Here is a 17,541-nt window from a genome sequence, read left to right on the forward strand (position 1 = left end):
GACTCCCTGCAGCAGCTGTAGCCTCAGCTGGGACAGGAGATGAGGCAGACGGTTGTTAGCGACTGGTGACACCAGGGCCTCTCTCTGCAGTGCCCTTCTCGTTGAGTGCCAGGTCTCACAGGAGGGCAAGTCTACCTGTACTTGAATGGAAATGTCTCCACTGGTAGTCACAGGAGTCTTTCTTATCAGGGAGCTCTTGATAATTGTGTGGACAGAGAACTGTCATCTCCCCCTTCCACTGATGAAGTAGGCATCAAAGAGATCTTCCCCAAAATTATATTATACTTTCAGTTAAAATTATAATGTGATCAAAACAGGGTTGTGGGGAGGTGGAATCAGAAAATCCAGTTTGGCTTTGGCTCTATCTTTATGCACCTGATGATGTTCTAACACGGAATCATTACTTTTCTCATTCATATTTTAAAATAGTTTTAAGAAATAGGTATTAAGAAAATCATGCAGCATGTACTACATTTAACCACATTTCTAGAGGTTTCTCCTTCTTTCTAATGATCTAGCTCAGGGCTAACATTTCTTGTTTCTGATTTCCCTTGTGGTCAGTGTATTAAGAGATACTTTTGTGGACAGGATTGGCTACATAATCTGGGAGGCCCATGCAAATGAAAACATGGAGCCCACTGTTGAAACATTTTTAATGATTGCAAGAAAATGACAACAGAGCATTAAACCAAGTTCAGTGCTCCCCTAAGTACCTGGCCCTATACAATTGCACAGGTCCCAGGCACGCGAAGCTGGCTTCATTTGTGGAATAAGACCTTGGCACGAGAGAGCTGCTCTCCTTTCTTCCCAGCCTAGCATTGGTCTTGGTCATGTCAACAATGGGAGAAGGAATGTGAGATGTTTTCCCCAGGCAGACGTATGTTCAATATACTGAGATCCCAAGGAAAACAGATCAATAATGTGGACTCTCAAAACTACCATTTATTTTCTTACATAGATTGTACTAGAAGGCTTTAAGTATTTCATCTTGTTTTTGGAGGGTTCCACAAAGAAGGCTTTCGATTCAAAGGCCATCAAGACCCTAGCGAGGAATTCAGTTTTAATGGGAACCAGAAAACTGAATTTGAATACTGATAACCGTAACACAGCCTACCAACAATTTGGTCCTCAATGTCATATTTTTTTCTCTTCCTCTATATTTTTTTCTTTTGAAATTGCTTCCTACTCAAACCCCTTCCCCATGCACCAGCCTTAGATTTGACCTCTAATTCTCAATGGGCCAGTTTCTGTGAAGGCATTCCATCTGGCTTTCCACAGCTGAGGTGATTTGGAAGGCGGTGGAAGGCACTGTTTAGAGAAGGTGCCCTTTTCTTCAAAGTACAGTTGTGCTCTGTCAGTTCTAGGCTGGTGAACGATACAATAGTAATTACAGTAATGGCAGCATTTGCCCACGAAGGTATTTACCATCGCTCTGAAGTGAGCTTTGGCTAAGCCTCCGCTACAGGGAAGTGGTCTTTCCCTTCGGTACGTGGCACCTCCACTTGTGGGCTTCAGAGATTTAGAACAAAACACAGAGGTGAGAAGAGAAATAGAAATGCCTCCCTTCCCTTCGAAGTAAATATAAGATTCTTTACAAAGTACTTAGGAAGAAAACTATAGTTAAGATAGAATGATTTTGTTAAGTCTGAGTCTGAGCTATACATTGCTTTGTGTATGATCAAACAATATAGAAAGACTCGTTCAAGTGTATAAGTCTATCTGATTTTTGGTCATTCAGAGAAGGGCTAGAAGATTGTAATATTACCTACGCTCAATAAAATAGTATATCCTTGTTTTTTCCCCCCTGGTAGTGAATTTGTAGGGATAAACAACCCTACAAATTGTTTGGCCTATTATGTGTCACACAGATTTTTCTATAGCCTGTCTAGACTCCAGACAATAGGCGAGACTGGCCTATAGTTGCAGACATTTCTACAGTCTGTAATATCACTTAGAAAAGCAAGGGCAATAATACAAAAATGAAAACCAGCCTGACCTGCTGGTATGATAGTAGAAATATGAGTATAACAGCACTTTACAATTTAGAAATGATGATAGCACCCTAGAAAGAAGTTTTAGCAGCCACATATCAGCCCAGGCAACTTTTGAAAAATCATATATCCTCCCATAATATGAGTCATATTCAAGTAATTTTGTCCATAAGCTATGAAAACACTACTGCAGAGAATTCTGCGTATCTATTATGCTGTTTTCTTATTGCATAGAGGTATGTGTGTGTGTTTACATGTGTTTATGCATATCTAAATATATATGTGTATATAATATCTAAATCAACACAAAGATTTTTTTTAAAAGGACTTTAAAAAAATAAACCATATTGTTAAACTATTCTGTTTTTCAGTTCTCTGGCGATACAACAAAGAGGGATAAAACAATTAATGCTGCAAATAATCTGAAGAGAGTTGAGGGACCTTATGTATATTCAGAGGTGGAAAAAAGAGTTTTTAGGTTTCATCTGCTTTCTGCCATTTTATCCTCTAAGCATGTCTCCACATTTATTTTTTCTCCCACAACTACACTTAATACAAATAAAGGAAAGAAAGAAACAAATAAAAGAGACAAAGGAAAAGAAAGAAACCTTTTTTTGTTTCTTTACATTTTCTGCTGCCCCCTTTTTTGTATTTTAGGAAATGACTCAAAATCCAGTATTTGGTTTTTATTGCTGTTTAGTTTCACTTTGGTGAAGATCATGGGGAAGATGCTTTAACTATAAAGAATACTCACTGAAGAAAATATTGCTCTAATTTTATTGACTACATTTCTGGCTCAAAGGGCTTTCTCTTTCCCAAAGACTTCAAAATAAGTCAGTGGTCACCTGACCATTTGCATTGTCACCAATGGGGGCCAATACTAACAGCCTTTGACACTGTGGCATGACTTAGCTTGAGGCATCAGTAGTAGTCAAGGGGGAGGATCTAATGAAATAGAGTAAAACCAAGAGATTCATCCCAGAATAGAAAATTCCCGTTTCTGAGGTCATTCAATTTCTGTCCCCAGTTAAATTTCATAAAACACTGCCTAGATTGTTTCAATATAATCCACTGTGCCATATAGCAGTATATGTCATCAAAAGTTCCACTGTAGAGCAAACCAGGTAAGATTGTCACATTTATAGGATGCTACTTGATGGATCCATAAAAAAATACCCTTCTCAGTGTGATCAGCTAAATTTGTCCACCAGGTATTCACAGAGTACCTTCCAGGTCTACGACATTATGCATACAAATGTGGTGTATTTTCCCTCTGGAATGAAAATGTTAGACTCAAACAATGCCAGAATAGCTTTGTACAACACTCTTGTTTTGCTTGAAAGTTCAGTATTTTCCTTGTCTTTAGGGAACAATTTCTTCAATCTCACAAGAAATGAAAGTTTTTGTCAATACTTTTTCACAGAATTAAAAATAAACATAAGCTCAGGTATATTTCATTAATGACATAGCCTTAAATAAAGATGGTACTCAAGGAGATTATTTTTTTTTTCTGAGAAAAAAGGTGCAGTTTTTTTCTTTTGATATGTGTCATGATATTCAGAGTATTTTACGTGCTATATGCTAAGACCTGCCACAGAGGTACATAGTTCGTATAATAACTTTGAATGCCACAAAAATGGTACAAAATTCGGATACCTCAGCCATCTTAATTGAGTATGCTTTCATTAAAGAGATATAGTATACATTTTAATTAAGCATACCAACTAAAACTTGACTTTTCAAAATAAACAAAAAAGTCAAAGTTTAATGATAACGTGATGAATTTGGCAAACTTTTTATTCTTATGAAATTGGTGAGGAGTTCTATGTTTCACAGGAAGCTGAGAATTCTACAGTAGTCTAAAAGGAGTCCAGATCATTAACCAAAGTGTCCTGTGCATGGAGATGGAGACCAAATTAGGCCCCAAGGAGGCCTTGCCAAACTCCCACTGAAGTCAGTGGAAATTTGCAAACGCACTTGAGAGGTTTCTTATGACCCAGAAGGTCTTGTCAATCATTTCAGCAGGTCTTTAAAGTAGACACACAAGTTAAAAAAAAAAAAAAATCCCCTCAAACGAAAAAACAAACAACAAACATGTACCTCTCCCACATCGTAGATCCAAATCCGTCCTTCTGAGTCCCCAACGGCAACTTCTTTGCCACCTTGAGCCCAACGGACTCGGTTTAGGGCAGATGCCCCCTCAATGGCCACACTTGCTGTTGGAACCTGCCCAAGGGATAGTGACAGAAAAAAGAATCTCCGAATATGAATTTAAACACATGAATTTACAATATGTTTAACTCCATGAATCACTACTGGCTTCATGAACATGAAGAAACATACATCTCTTGTGGAGGGGTAAAAAGAATTCATTGTTCTTATGCTCCACTAAATAAAGGGGCAGAGAGGAGGGATCCTTTAAAAAAAGAGAAAAGGAGGGAGATCTTTTCCGCAGTGGGTAGTCAGTGACACAAATGTTTTTTGAATTATGGCAGGTGTGCATCCAATATACAGACTCAGCAACTAAATGTGATACTTCATCATTGGGCCACGAGCTGTGGTGGAAACAGAGAGATTTCAGGATTTACCACGATTAAGGATCCATAAGAGGCAAAAAGGTGGGGGGGTGTATAGTAGAATAAAAGTCATATTAATATGGATCTTTAGGGAAGAAATAAACATATGTATTGATACCCAAATCTTATCATGGAGGGGACAATCAGAAAAAAAAAAAAATGAAGGTAGAAGATTTTGAAGACTTGAAATTCTCTTCTTTCTTTTCTTATCCCTGGCAGTACCAAGATGTGGGAAGTGGTCCAAAACTTTGGTAATAACTTCAGGGTGATATCCTTTTAGAATATAGCCCCCTACTTGTAGAAAATGACTTGTGTCTCCTTTAATAAACTCTAGAAATCTGAAAAAAACTGCTAATTGTAATAATAATCATTATTAAAGTGAAACCAAGTTGCTGAAATGAAACTTTTTTTTTTTTAACAAGAAATTTAGTGTTTGAAAGAAGATTTTTAGTGAGTATATTCCTTTTCTACAGTCAAGTTGTATGAACTCTTGTCTTCAAGGTTGGGAGTCCATAATTGACATGGAGATCAGATCTCCCGAGCCTTCTACAGGAACATGGAATAGGAAACGACAACATGCCATTATGAAAGAAAAGGGTAAATGCTGAATACTAAGGAAAAAAACAGTGAAAAGAGGGCCACTGAGAGCATCTCCAGCCCGTCTGAGACCTGCGTCTAATAACCACGTTGCACTAAGATGGAAACGTGACATGTACTATGACTTAGCACCTTCTGCATTCTGTTATTCAGGGAATTGAAACCATCTGTTTAGATGAATTATTGACCCAATACCTATCTTTAAAATACAATAAAAACTCCATCATATGTAAAATCTATGTTTAAACTTAATCTTGAAATCATAAAAATTCTTTGACCCGCTTAAATCATTGCATGTCAATTGTGAGCAAAAAATTAAAAACAAAAGTCCCTGCTCATTTATTTTTAAAAAATACACAATTTCTACATAAAGCTACCTGCTGTGCAGGCTACAGTCTGAATTTTAACCAAACCTTGCAAAAGGCTGAACAATGTGAATTTAATGGACCATAATTCTGTCAATACACTTTATTATTAGTGTGCTGGTCGGAAAACAAATTTGTGATTCAGCTATAGAATCTTCAGAGTTCGTTTTTAATGCTATAATTTAGAAGGATGATGCAGGATTCTTACCTAATTCTATGGAATATCAGATTTTATTTGAACAATCTCAAGAAGAGGGTCAAAATGTTTAATATGAACATAGCAAAAAACTAATCACTCAAAAGTCACTGACCTTTTGAGAAATTTAAAATAATACCTAATACATTTTAAAATTTTTGTTTACTTCAAATTTAAATAACATAGCAAACTGAAATATCTGAAACATTTAACATATTTTCTTTTCATACATACGATAAATAGCAAAAAATAGCTATCACAGCCTACTGCATGTGCTAAAATAATTTAACAAATGCATAAAGGCAGTGACAGACTATATCTGTGTTCATTTAATTGGTAATGACCTTCAAAAGTTGATGAATCTATATTAAAAATGATCCATGTGTTCTCCCTGTCTTACTTCTATACTTTAGTTTTGTAAATATTTTCACATATTTTGGTGGCTCAATCATTTTACTTGCAAAGGTAAGACAGAGCATAAATTACTCAGCAGCAGAAATTAGTAATTTCTGCAATTGGAGGGTCTTTTCTTGCACAGGAGCAGGCTCCAATAACTTGGTCTCAAAGCATAATAATTTGAACAACAACCAACAGACTGCTGCACTGGGAATTCAGGTTCATTTATCCCCCCATGAATCTATGTCCTAATTTGACATACATTTGAAAAATCTTATTTAACTTGCTAGAAGGCAAAAAAGATTTGAGGGTTTTAAAAAGTGTTAAGTTCATTACTGGATTTGAGTCAGACTCGATATATTTTTACATTATAGTGAAAGCAGAATTACATTTACCACAAAACTAAATGGTTTGTATGACCAGTAATGATTTTTTTAAATGTTTAATCATAAAACTCTTATGTGCTTGTCTCTTGATACCTACAGAAAGAGAAGGGGGAAAAATTATACTAGGTAATGTTCTCACATCATTTTCCTTTTTCCTAGAAACCAGATTAAACAAAATAAAAAAGTTACATAGGAATTATGGAGTTTGTATCCTGTAGTTGGGCATCACTTAAACATTACCTCAACTAAGCCTGATTTCTGATATAGTGGTCTCCTAAGTCAATCTGGAAAGTGTTTGTTTTTTGGTTGCTTTAAGTGAATTTCTTCTAGCAAATAGAAGCAATATGATTTTAATCAACAGTGATGAAAGACTGGGAAACCATTACAATGTAAGGTAATAACATCTTTCTATTAAGAGTAATAATGTTATAAACATTTCAACATCCACAATGATGGGCATTTCACATGCTCCAGCCGTTTGATTATTTTCAAAGATGTTTCGTTACATAAATTTTCCTTGTCACATAGTTCTTTGAGGTAAAAGGAAAAATATTTAAATGAAAAGATTTTTATAAATAAGTTTGGCAGCAATTATATATGTACAGGGATATGTATATATACTCTTTAGATACAATGACTCAATAACAATAAAGGATATTTCCTTGCCCTCTCCCACAAAAAATACTGAGGGAGTGTGCTCCTCCTTCATATCCTCCAGCTGTAGCCCTTCCTAATTAAAAAGGCTGAACTGCTTCCTGTTCAAAACACTTCAAAAGATCTTTCTCTTGTTCTCTACTTGACATATAGTTTGCAGCCCTTGTTGCTCCTACCTGCCCATTTGTATTTATGGAGAGCTCCCCTGAATCAGAAACCAGGAAATATTGCAGAGACCTTGTAGTTTATAAAACTGAAGGACATTTAATATTATTGTAAAAAAAAAAAAAAAAAACCCAAATATCTAAGTAGCTGGATTAGCACCTCAATAATTTTGAGAGATTGAAAAAAGGAACAATGCATATGGCATAATTTTTAAAACATATATACAGCATGCTTTTAAAGCGATACCTTTTCACTATCAACTGCTTTTTAAAAAAAGGCATTTTTTTCACTTATGAACTACTCTAAATGTGACATGTTAAAATTCCACTTTTTAAAAAAATTTCAAGTTTGATGTTCAAACATGCTAATATGTTTGAAGTTGGACACCATTGTCAGATGCTGCCTGTGACAAGGCACATTTACCTTGGTGAAAATCAAGTGGATGAAAATTTAAACATAAAACAGTTAAAAGGACCATTTTTGGTGAATTCAAAAGAGAAACTGTACAAATAGCAACTGGACAAAAAAGCCCCCTTTAAAAGCTCAATCTTAAAATCAGCGTCCACAAAGCTGACTTTTCCAAGTGTTTGCCAATAAAGTTATTTCAACACTGCTCTGAAAAATCCTGTGTGTCCCTTCCCATCGGGAAAGGCGTAAACACATATAGTTTTGCTCTTTGCAAAAAAAGGGTAGTTAATGGTCCAGGATCTGCCAGTTTAGAGTCGAAATGAAATCAAAGTGACTTTTGGCCAATGCATCTGCCAATTCCCTTCAGGGTAGTCAAGAATAGGGGGCCGGCAGCCCTCCTGCAATTGGAGGGTCTGTCCAAAAAAGGCCGTTTGGAAGAAGAAGCAGAGACTGCGAGTGGCCGCCGGCGCCCCCCTCCCAGCCCTCGGGCCCGGGCGCCTGCGCCGCCGCTCACCTCGGTGTCATTGTTGAGGTTCCAAAGGTCCAAGCGCCCCATCCCGTCCACGCAGGCAAAGAGCGCGGGATGCACGGGGGACCACATGACATCGTACACATAGTCTGCATTGTCTTCAAAGGAGTAGAGCGGCTTGTTGTGCTGTAAAGCAGAGAGACCGTGAAGACTTTGTGGCGCTGCTGCTGCCTCGGGCTGTCTAGGGAGCCTAATTAAAAACTTTGCACATTCACAAAGTGTCATAAAACTTCCCGAGATGAAAGTCCTCGAGAAGGTGAACCGGAGCTTTAATGTGACTAGAACTGTCCAGTGGCATAAATAAATACCGGGGGGCGGGCGGGGGGGACGCTGAAGGGGCCGGGGGACGGGACGGGCGGAGGGAGGCGGTTTCAGACACAGTTTGTAAGAGACATTCCAGACAGGTGGACGGGGCTGCCATTAGCTCGGAATTCTTGCCGGGCAACGCTTTTCGAGTCGCTCGGAGCTTGAACCCAATAGTGGTCTGGTCGGCCGGGATCAGACCCGCGAGGAAGCTCCGGAGCCTCGGCGGTCCCGGCGCCCGAGCCCTCTGCATCGAAGGCAACGCCTGCCACCTCGTGGTCGCCGCCTGCAGCTGCACCGTCTGCGGCGGCTTCCAGTCCAACTCCAGGCCAAATTCGTATTTTAAACGGTTCCTTGGCGGCGGGGGATGGGGACAGATATTTTAAAAGGGGCTATATCTCTTCTAGAAGGTGAAAATTTCGCAGCCCCAAAACCTTAGTCTCTCTGTCTTGGAGTAGCTCGCCCAAATCAGGTGGACTGGGGAGGCTCATTGTAGTACCCCTAAATTCTATGGAAAAATGAGCCATCTTTTCTAGATCTGTCTTTCCAAGAACCCTAAAATTGGTGTTCTGAGGAGAAATGCGTTAACATACTCCCATTGCATACAAATGCCTCCACTCCAGAGGGATACAATAAATTAAAATGGCACTCTTGATTTCCAGTGAATATTGTCACATCAAAATAGCACAGAAGTCAGAGGCAAGTTTGAAAGTACACCAGAAATAAAACGTAATTGGACTTTATGAATTATTCATTCCATCTGGCTTGTCTTATTCTAATTTCTGCATAATGGCTTTACTAATCCCTGATCAATTAATGTAAAATGAAATTTAAATGATAATGAAAGCCCCAGAGATAAAAGAAATTAAATATTCTTATATCCTCTGACAGAAATCTAAACAATGGGAGTTTTTTTTTCCCCACTGTCTTCTTCATCCAGTCAGCTGTCTGTACTCTCTTCATGGGTTCTACTGAATGCCTATACAGGCCAGAGTAACAGGCTCAAGAGAAGACAACATACAATATAACAATTGAATCCTTTCTGCATTGGAGGCTCAAAGAATGTTACCCGTAGGAAATCAATTCCATATCAGAGCAAACTCCCAAAGTGTACTGTTTTGTGAACATAAAGTGTACCAAAATTTGTGTGCTGAAATTGTGCAAAAAATCAGTGCAAAAAAAATAAATAAAAGTTCTTTAAGCATAATGCAAAAACTTTCTGAGACAGCAGTTATACATGATTTATTTTTCCATTATTTATATTGCTTTGACATTAAAAAATCACTGCTTTGAAGCAACACTGAAGCAACATAGATGTTAGATGAGTCACTGTGTGTATGTGTATGCATGTGTGTGAGAGAGAAGAGAAAAGAAGAGAAGAAGAGAAGAGAAGAGAAGGATAGGGAAGGAGTGGGAGAGAATGATATCCTGTTTTAATTCTAAAAGTGTCTTTTTGGGGGTGTGATTTGAAAAAGAATATATGACATTGAGATATCAAAAAGAATTAACTGGACATGAGCCTTATAGTTTTGTATTTTATAAGTCTCTTTTCTAAAATATGTCTTATAAACCATCTTTGCATTGGAATTTGAAGCCAAAATTATTTGCTTATTGGCTACTTATGTAGTTTCTTTCTGTCTCTCACTTTTTGGACAAGGTGATTCAAACTGCTCTTTCCAGAAAGTCTGAATATTCAATGGTTGCTGAAAATAGCATGATTGTACCATTTTTCCCTATTTATATATTTTTTAGAAGCAGTGTAGAGTAGCTGGTTCTTCAGTGGTCATTTGTGATTATTGAATTCTAACTCATAGTAGGAGATTATTACCACTGCAAATTCTTGATTTTATGGCCAGTCAGCCACTCTTTATTAAGGATCACAACTTATTTTTCTTAAATTCAAAGGGTGGCAAAGACTTATGCACATTTTAAAAAGAATACTCTTTCATTAACCCAGCCAATGTACATTTGAGGATAGCTAGAAGTCTAGTTATGGATACACAAATGGACATATAATAAATACATAACATTTGCCACCTTTATTTTGATCATATAAAAGATCATCAGTTTTAAACAGTCATTTTCTAAGGAGCTGATACTATTTGATGGGTTAATTACCTTAGTAAATTATCCCGTTAATCTCTACTGTTCTTTCTTTTTTTTCTTTTAGTAGTTTCTTTTCTGAGACATTTAGTCAAAATTGTAATGTATCCTGGAGACTTAACTTTTTATTTATTCTTTTGTGTGTGTGTGTGTGTGTGTGTGTGGTGTTGGGGAGGTTCACTTTTTAAACATTTGGAAATAATTGCAATTGTTCATGTTGCCAAAACTCAGTCTTCTTATGTTAATAGTATTGATTGAAATGTTATTATTCTCCTGCCTTTCTCCAACTTCCTTACCACCCTTCGCCCCCAAGATGAACCTTCTATTATAAAAGGCACTGTGCAAATAATTCTAAGCTAAAGTATGTTCCTGTTTGGGAGCAGGGAGGATGGCTTATATTTTCCAAGGTTCTGTTTAACCTTGATAAAATCACTGGCTGGGAAAGTCTTGATCAGGATTGATTGACCTCATTATCAGTGTACCAAGTAGTTGATAAACTACTAGTCTAGCATATGCATTAACAACATTTGCGTAGGCAAATGTTATTTTACAATAGTGTTATTTTGAATATTAATGTACTCTGCACAATAAAAAGAGATTTTGTAATTCTAATTTATTTGTGCTCAAAGGATATTCAGATTAAAAATCTATCTCAAATACTTAATGTAAAAAAATTTATAGTAAACATGTATATCATGAAATCCTAACATTTTTATAATAGACGTCAAAAGCATCAGATCCTAAAAATTGGGTTTGTGAATTTGCAGAACATAAATTTCTGGTTCCACACACTTATTACGATTTCCTAGTCCATGACTAGGACTTTAGAATATTACAAGTTTTGAAAAGGTGGAGAGGATAAGCACAAATTTGATCAATGATTTCAAGGGAAAAGTCTATAATATCATTTGTATACATAAGCCACAGAAGCATCATGATTTTAAATATTTACTCTACAAAATACTCAAGACTATTTAGTTAACTAAATATTGTTCCACAGCATGTTACTGTAGAAAACGTTTTCCAAAACGATCAAATTTCACCAGACATAACCCCCTTCACCTGGGGGTTTCCTTTGCTGATGCCACATTTAGCATCAGTGAAGTGTCAAAGAAAAAAGGAAAACCTCACCGCTCACCACCGGTTGCACGTGTGGCACTTGCCAGTGAAATAAAGCCGTGACACCCTGTGTTTCATTCAAGTCTCCAGGACTGTGCCAAAAATGCTACAGTATTTCGACACAGCACAACTTGATTTTAATTCTCTGACTTTGAAACAAAGAGGGGAAGCAGGCTACCAGTCACCTCCTGGACAGACGAGGGGCCGGGAAGGGTATGTGCAGTGCGGCCGACTGTGCACACATTGTCTAATTTAATCCGCATAAAATCTCTGTAAGGTAGATGGTATTTACAGAAAAGAAAATTATAGTTCAGGAAAGTTAGTAACTTTCCCAAGGCCACGGAGGTTGTTAAGCAGTGGAGTCAGATTTGGTTCTCAGGTTTTCTCTTGGCTAAGCACATCTTCTACTCACTGAACCCAAAAGATCCTTCTACATGGTCTTCAGTCCTCGCAGAAAAATCAGGATCTCTGTTACCTCTACTTTTTACTCCCCGTTTCAACTCAACCAATATTTACTAAGTACACACTATGTAACTCGGAGAAGCAGTTGAAAAAACACTGCAGTCAGAATGTTTATTTCCTGTTATTAATGATCCTGAGGATGTTACCCACATGTTTGCAAGCGTCTGTAGCACCTTGTGAGAGGAACAGAGATCTTTTCACCTAAAAGCTAGAAATGGGCTGGGAGTGGCCCTTCTGCCTGCAGAGATCAACAGCAAGTCGAGCTGTGGAGAGTAGAAAAAAAATGAGCTAGAAGGCAAAGACCTGTCCCCAGTTCATTGAATATCTGGGTGACTTTGGGTGAGGGGCTATAATTTACATTCTCTGAAAGATGCAGTTAAAAAGGCTGCATCAGACGCAAAGGTAATGGGAAACTATAGAAAAACTATAGCTCTTAGGAAACTTCGCTTAAAAATCCTTGGATCCTGGCTTTCATAGCAAAGCTGGAGTTATTAACCCATTAGCCTTATGATTCTGTGATTGTTTATATTATTTTTTTATCACTCTTGCAGCAAAGAGAGAATGGAATTAAGTATGTGAAAGATTTTTTTCCCCCTAAAATGCCCTTCAAAGGCACAGATTATAATTAAATCTATCTTCCTTGATGTTTTTTGGAATTCATATTATGATTCCCACTAAACATATAGCAACTTCAGTGACTTTTAATTTGTATTTCATTAAAATAATAATATGGAAGTGTATCAGTGTATGACATTATGAAAATTTTGGAATTATGAACACAGGAACAGACCTCCCCCCCCCTCGATCAAATGGAGAAGGAATAAGGCATGCTAAATTTACTTTAGGCAGGTAGTGAAATCTGTTTAAAAAATGAAACTTTAAAACATCTATTAATGTTTGACAATAAAGGCTTGGTCTTGAGAATTGAGCTTTGATTTTATGAGTATAAAGTCTCTTCATTGTGAAAATGAAAAGACCTACATATTTTCCCAGTCAGTTAACTCTAAAATGATTTCTGAAGAGGCGACTCTATTTCTGACGTCGGATGTGTGCCAAAGTCACATCTAGAGAACATAATAGTTATTTTCCTCCATGTTATTTATTTTCCTCTTCTCAGGCACCTTCAGGCATCCCTTTGGACATAGTATTTGGGAGGCTGGTGAATTGGAAGATTTATGTTAAAATATTTTCTAATACCCTCAAACATTGTGGTTCTTGAGATTGCATTTGTTTCTAAATGCTTTCAAAGCAGATTTAGTGGAAATATTTATCCAAATCATGAACATTTTTTTGGGAGGGGTGAAGGATAGTATGGTAGAGGGTACTGTGTAGATAGGTGGGGGATAGAGAAGAAAACTAAAAAGTTTAAATCTGATTTCTGAACTTTAAGGAAAACCAATGGAATCTTACCTTGAAAACTATATCCTGTTGGGAAAAAAAGATGACCAAAACAATAAACAATGAGTAATATGAAAATGCCCCTCAGAAATTGTCATGTGGGTTCCTGTGAAGTAATTAAAATAAATAGCCAGCCAGTTCTTCCAGGAAACATTAAAATGTGAGACCACAATATCACTTTTAAAAAAAACCACCAAAGGACCCCAAAACTTCAGGCTCACACAAAAATGGATCCCTCTACCATAAAAATAAAGTGGTTAAACAAACAAGTCAACCCAAACTCACAAACCAAACCAAAAAACCAACTCTCTTGGCCCAAGAGAGAGAGGTGTTGCAAATTTGGTACTATCACTGGAAAACTTTATGTGCAACTTAATTTGATATTCTTCTAATGCACCAAGTAGCCTATATTTATCTTAAATTCAGTTGATTATTATTCAAACAATACATATGATACTCACATGATTTCTATCACAGTCACAATTTCCAAAATCAGACATCTGCTCTTTGGTCAGTCTATTCTCAACAGTATTGGAAGAGTGGGTCTATTTGTTGTTCATGTATATTAACAGAAAGTCTGTGAGGACTTTACTTTGAATTAGTTAACTTAAAACAATTGGAAAGAAGGTTATGGAAATCTAGGAATTTGGCATTTCTCTCTCTCTAAATGTGGAAGTTTTACTGAATAAGACCTGAAGCCACATGAAAGGTATTCTTTGTTATACTGCCTTCCTCTACAGCTTATTTGCATGGAAGAATCCTCCTAATCCAGGAGGCGCCTCCAATAAAGAGGCTAATTATCCATATAAAAGAATGTGTACATATTCACAGGTTTTGACTAGTATTTGAGTGTTTAAAGCCATGGAAAAAGCTACAAGCTTTGCTTAATTCATAAAAGGAATATTTCCCATTCTGGCATGCATTTTTATGAATATTAGCTCCACCTAAAGGTTCTCCTTTAAAACTGGCATTTTAAGAGCCAGTGGGGAATGTGCTTTCCAACTGCCTCTTGTCTTCATCTTAACCACTGGGGTTTTTTTTTTTGCTCTATTCGGCCTCCTTGCTTGTTTGAGTTGAGGCAGGGCGGAAAACTGTTCCTTATGTTTCCCAAACCTAGGTCAGCTGTGTTGGCTGCGTCCTGCAATTGAGAGGGCTGTTCTCTTAACTGATGATCTCTTTCTGGATTGCTGTTCTCTCTTGGAAAGATCACAGGCAATAGAAGGAGGCAAGCAAATTCAAAAGGACCCTTCCTGGGTTACATCTACCCCAACTCTGTTCCTACCATGGCTGTATGGTCATATCCAACATCCTATCAGTTAGACAAAGAACACCCCAAACATCCATAATGGTCAGGCAAATAAAGACTACTCGGAGGCTGGAAGGAAGAGGTGGATGTTGATAGTAAGGAAAAGGGGCTGTGGAGAGGTGGGAATGGACTGGACCTAGATAAGCAGCTAGACATGTAGTAGTTGTATCCAGGCCTTGAAGCCTTGAAAATTTTAGAAAGACTAGCAAGGGGTGTTTGCAGGTCCTAGTTTTGTTTGCTTTTTACTTATTTAATATCAAATTTTACAACTGCATTTTACTAGTGGGTAGGTAAAATAGCCAAACATTACCACTTAAATATTTTAAAATATTTAAACTGCCAATTCTTAAATTTTTCTCTCCCTCCTCCTCCTCCTTTCCCTCCTCTTCCTCTTCCTCCTGCTCCTCCTTCTCCTCCTCCTCCTTCTATTTCTGACAGGCTGTCCTCAAACTTGAGATCTCCTGACTGGATTTTTAAGTGCATGCCACCATGCCCAGATAATCTTTAAATTACTAAACTAAAATCTTCACTCTAGCATTTGTGTTTACAAACTCACAGATTGAAATAAAATGTTAAAACTGTACATACAATTCTTAAAGAAAAATTTAAAATATCAAATTACAAATCCAGATCCATAGATTACACTTTTATTCCCCTTCATACTTATTTCTAAAATACCAATTTCTAAAATTAATATTCACAGTGCCCAGAGCTAATCTGACATTAATAATCTCACTATCAAGTAAATATAAAATTGAGACAAATTGTGCGTGTGTGTGCATGCACACACATGAAGTCAAGGCAAATTTTTGGTAGCTTGGCATTCTTGTGTTTTCTGGTGTTAAATGCAACATCTTTTATACTATGTCTAATATTAGTACAGCTAATACTGTATTTTAATGGTGGTGAGAACCAGCATGGAGAACGCCAAATAGCAGGAGTTGGAATATTGTATTCAAATGCAGAGTATTAGCTGATAGGCTTTCTGCTTTGCAACAGATTTGCTTACCTTGTTCTGTTTAACTTAAGTCAAATCAAATTTAATTTCTATTCAAGAAGTAAACATGAGCTAAATAGGGGGTGAGGTGACTTACAGCATTAGATGTGGCCACTGGAAAGTAGTGCTCTAGAATCATTTTGTGTCCTAGACAATTTGCAGAATTAAATGGTCACAGAAGGGTGGTCAAGATGGATCTACGTTGGTTTGATCCAGAGCTACTTTGGGGTAAAGATGAATTTTAATTTATCTTCCAACACAAGGCATAAAATACAGGTTACAGCAGGGAAGAAGGAGGGTGGGGTTATTTTTAAATCTCATAGATAGTGAGCTTGTTGCACTCATTCCTTCTCATATATTCTCTCTTTCTCTCTCTCTCTCTGTCCTTCTCTCCCTTCATCCCTCCCTCCCTTCCTCCTTTCCCTCCCTCCACTACTGCTTAAAATTAGAACCCTGGGGAAAACAACTCTGTAGTATGTCATTAAAATACAAAGGCAAACATTTTCATGCAGGTTAAAAGAGCAAAGAAAGGATTCACCAAGTCCTTACTTCTTGCACAATGGGAAAGCCCAATCAGCTGGGTGAATTCTGAGTCTCCAAAGTATTTGTACTTATATGAATTATTCACACACCTGCATAAATATTGAACAGCTATAGGTGTGTGTTGGTGGGTGAATATTTAGGAGGGGCAATGGGTGGAGGTGGAGGTAAAAGGACATAAGTATGAACACAGGCCACGTCTGGAGGTGACTCTATGATTACATTCTTGTGGTTTCTTTCAAAGTTAAAGTATTCTCCATGGGTGAGCTTAAAAAAGAAATAATAATAAAAAGAAAAAAGATTGGTGGGCAGGAAGAATTTGATGGCTAGGACAGGTAGTTTTATTGAAAGCCAATTTTAATGTTTTCCATCTTATGTTAGAAAAGGAGGGCAGAGGGAGTAAATATGGGGATAAGGGGTAAAAGGTAGACCAAACGCCACTTGAATATTGTGTGTGTGTCAGAGGGGCAGCCAGCAGGGCTTTGGGATTATGGGGAGAGTACTCTCTGTTATCTAGTTAAGTGTTGCTGGTGGTAACTATTGATTTTGTTAATCTTCTTCCCTGTCTTAAGTATTATGCTTAGACACTGTAATAGCTAAATCTTTGACTTTTGGTTTGTATTGTGTTTTTCTGCTGATATATTAAATATTTAATGAAATGCTAGCAGAAATGGGTATGATAAGGGCCCTTCATTAGAATCATGTCCGTTTAAGTGATGGTTCCACCTCAGTTTAAGATAACCTAACTTCCCTTAACAAAGCACATATTTCAGGTAGGATACCCAAGAGCATTAATCCATCAACAGTGATTTGTTAAGGAACTAACACTTGCTTTCTACTTTGGGCAATTGATAGGGATACAAGATCTGACTCTGTTCTCAAGCACTCCAGGTAAGAAAATGAGAATTCTGAAATAATAAGAGAAGAAAAGTGCTTATTTGGAATCTACTTTCTCACTTTGTTCCAAAAGGATTTATAGCACCTTCCAAGTTACATGTAGTACAAAATTACAACAGAGAGTGCTAAAGAAGACAGGTAGACCAGATAGCT

The 17,541-nt window shown here is 37.3% G+C and overlaps 1 protein-coding gene across 5 annotated transcripts in view; it reads right to left on the reverse strand.

Annotated features, from left to right (window-relative positions):
• DYNC1I1 (dynein cytoplasmic 1 intermediate chain 1) overlaps positions 1-17,541 on the reverse strand; it is a 294,747-nt gene that overhangs the window by 14,905 nt on the left and 262,301 nt on the right. For all 5 annotated transcript variants that reach the window (XM_079152251.1, XM_079152248.1, XM_079152249.1 and 2 more), the window contains 2 exons: positions 8,249-8,389; positions 4,092-4,217 (listed from right to left, as the gene is read on the reverse strand). In XM_079152251.1, coding sequence (XP_079008377.1) covers positions 4,092-4,217; positions 8,249-8,389 — 267 coding nt within the window. The remainder of the gene's footprint in view (positions 1-4,091; positions 4,218-8,248; positions 8,390-17,541) is intronic.

This window comes from Sciurus vulgaris (assembly GCF_902686455.1).
Source record: "Sciurus vulgaris genome assembly, chromosome: 8".
In the NCBI taxonomy this organism is placed as follows: Eukaryota; Metazoa; Chordata; class Mammalia; order Rodentia; family Sciuridae; genus Sciurus; species Sciurus vulgaris.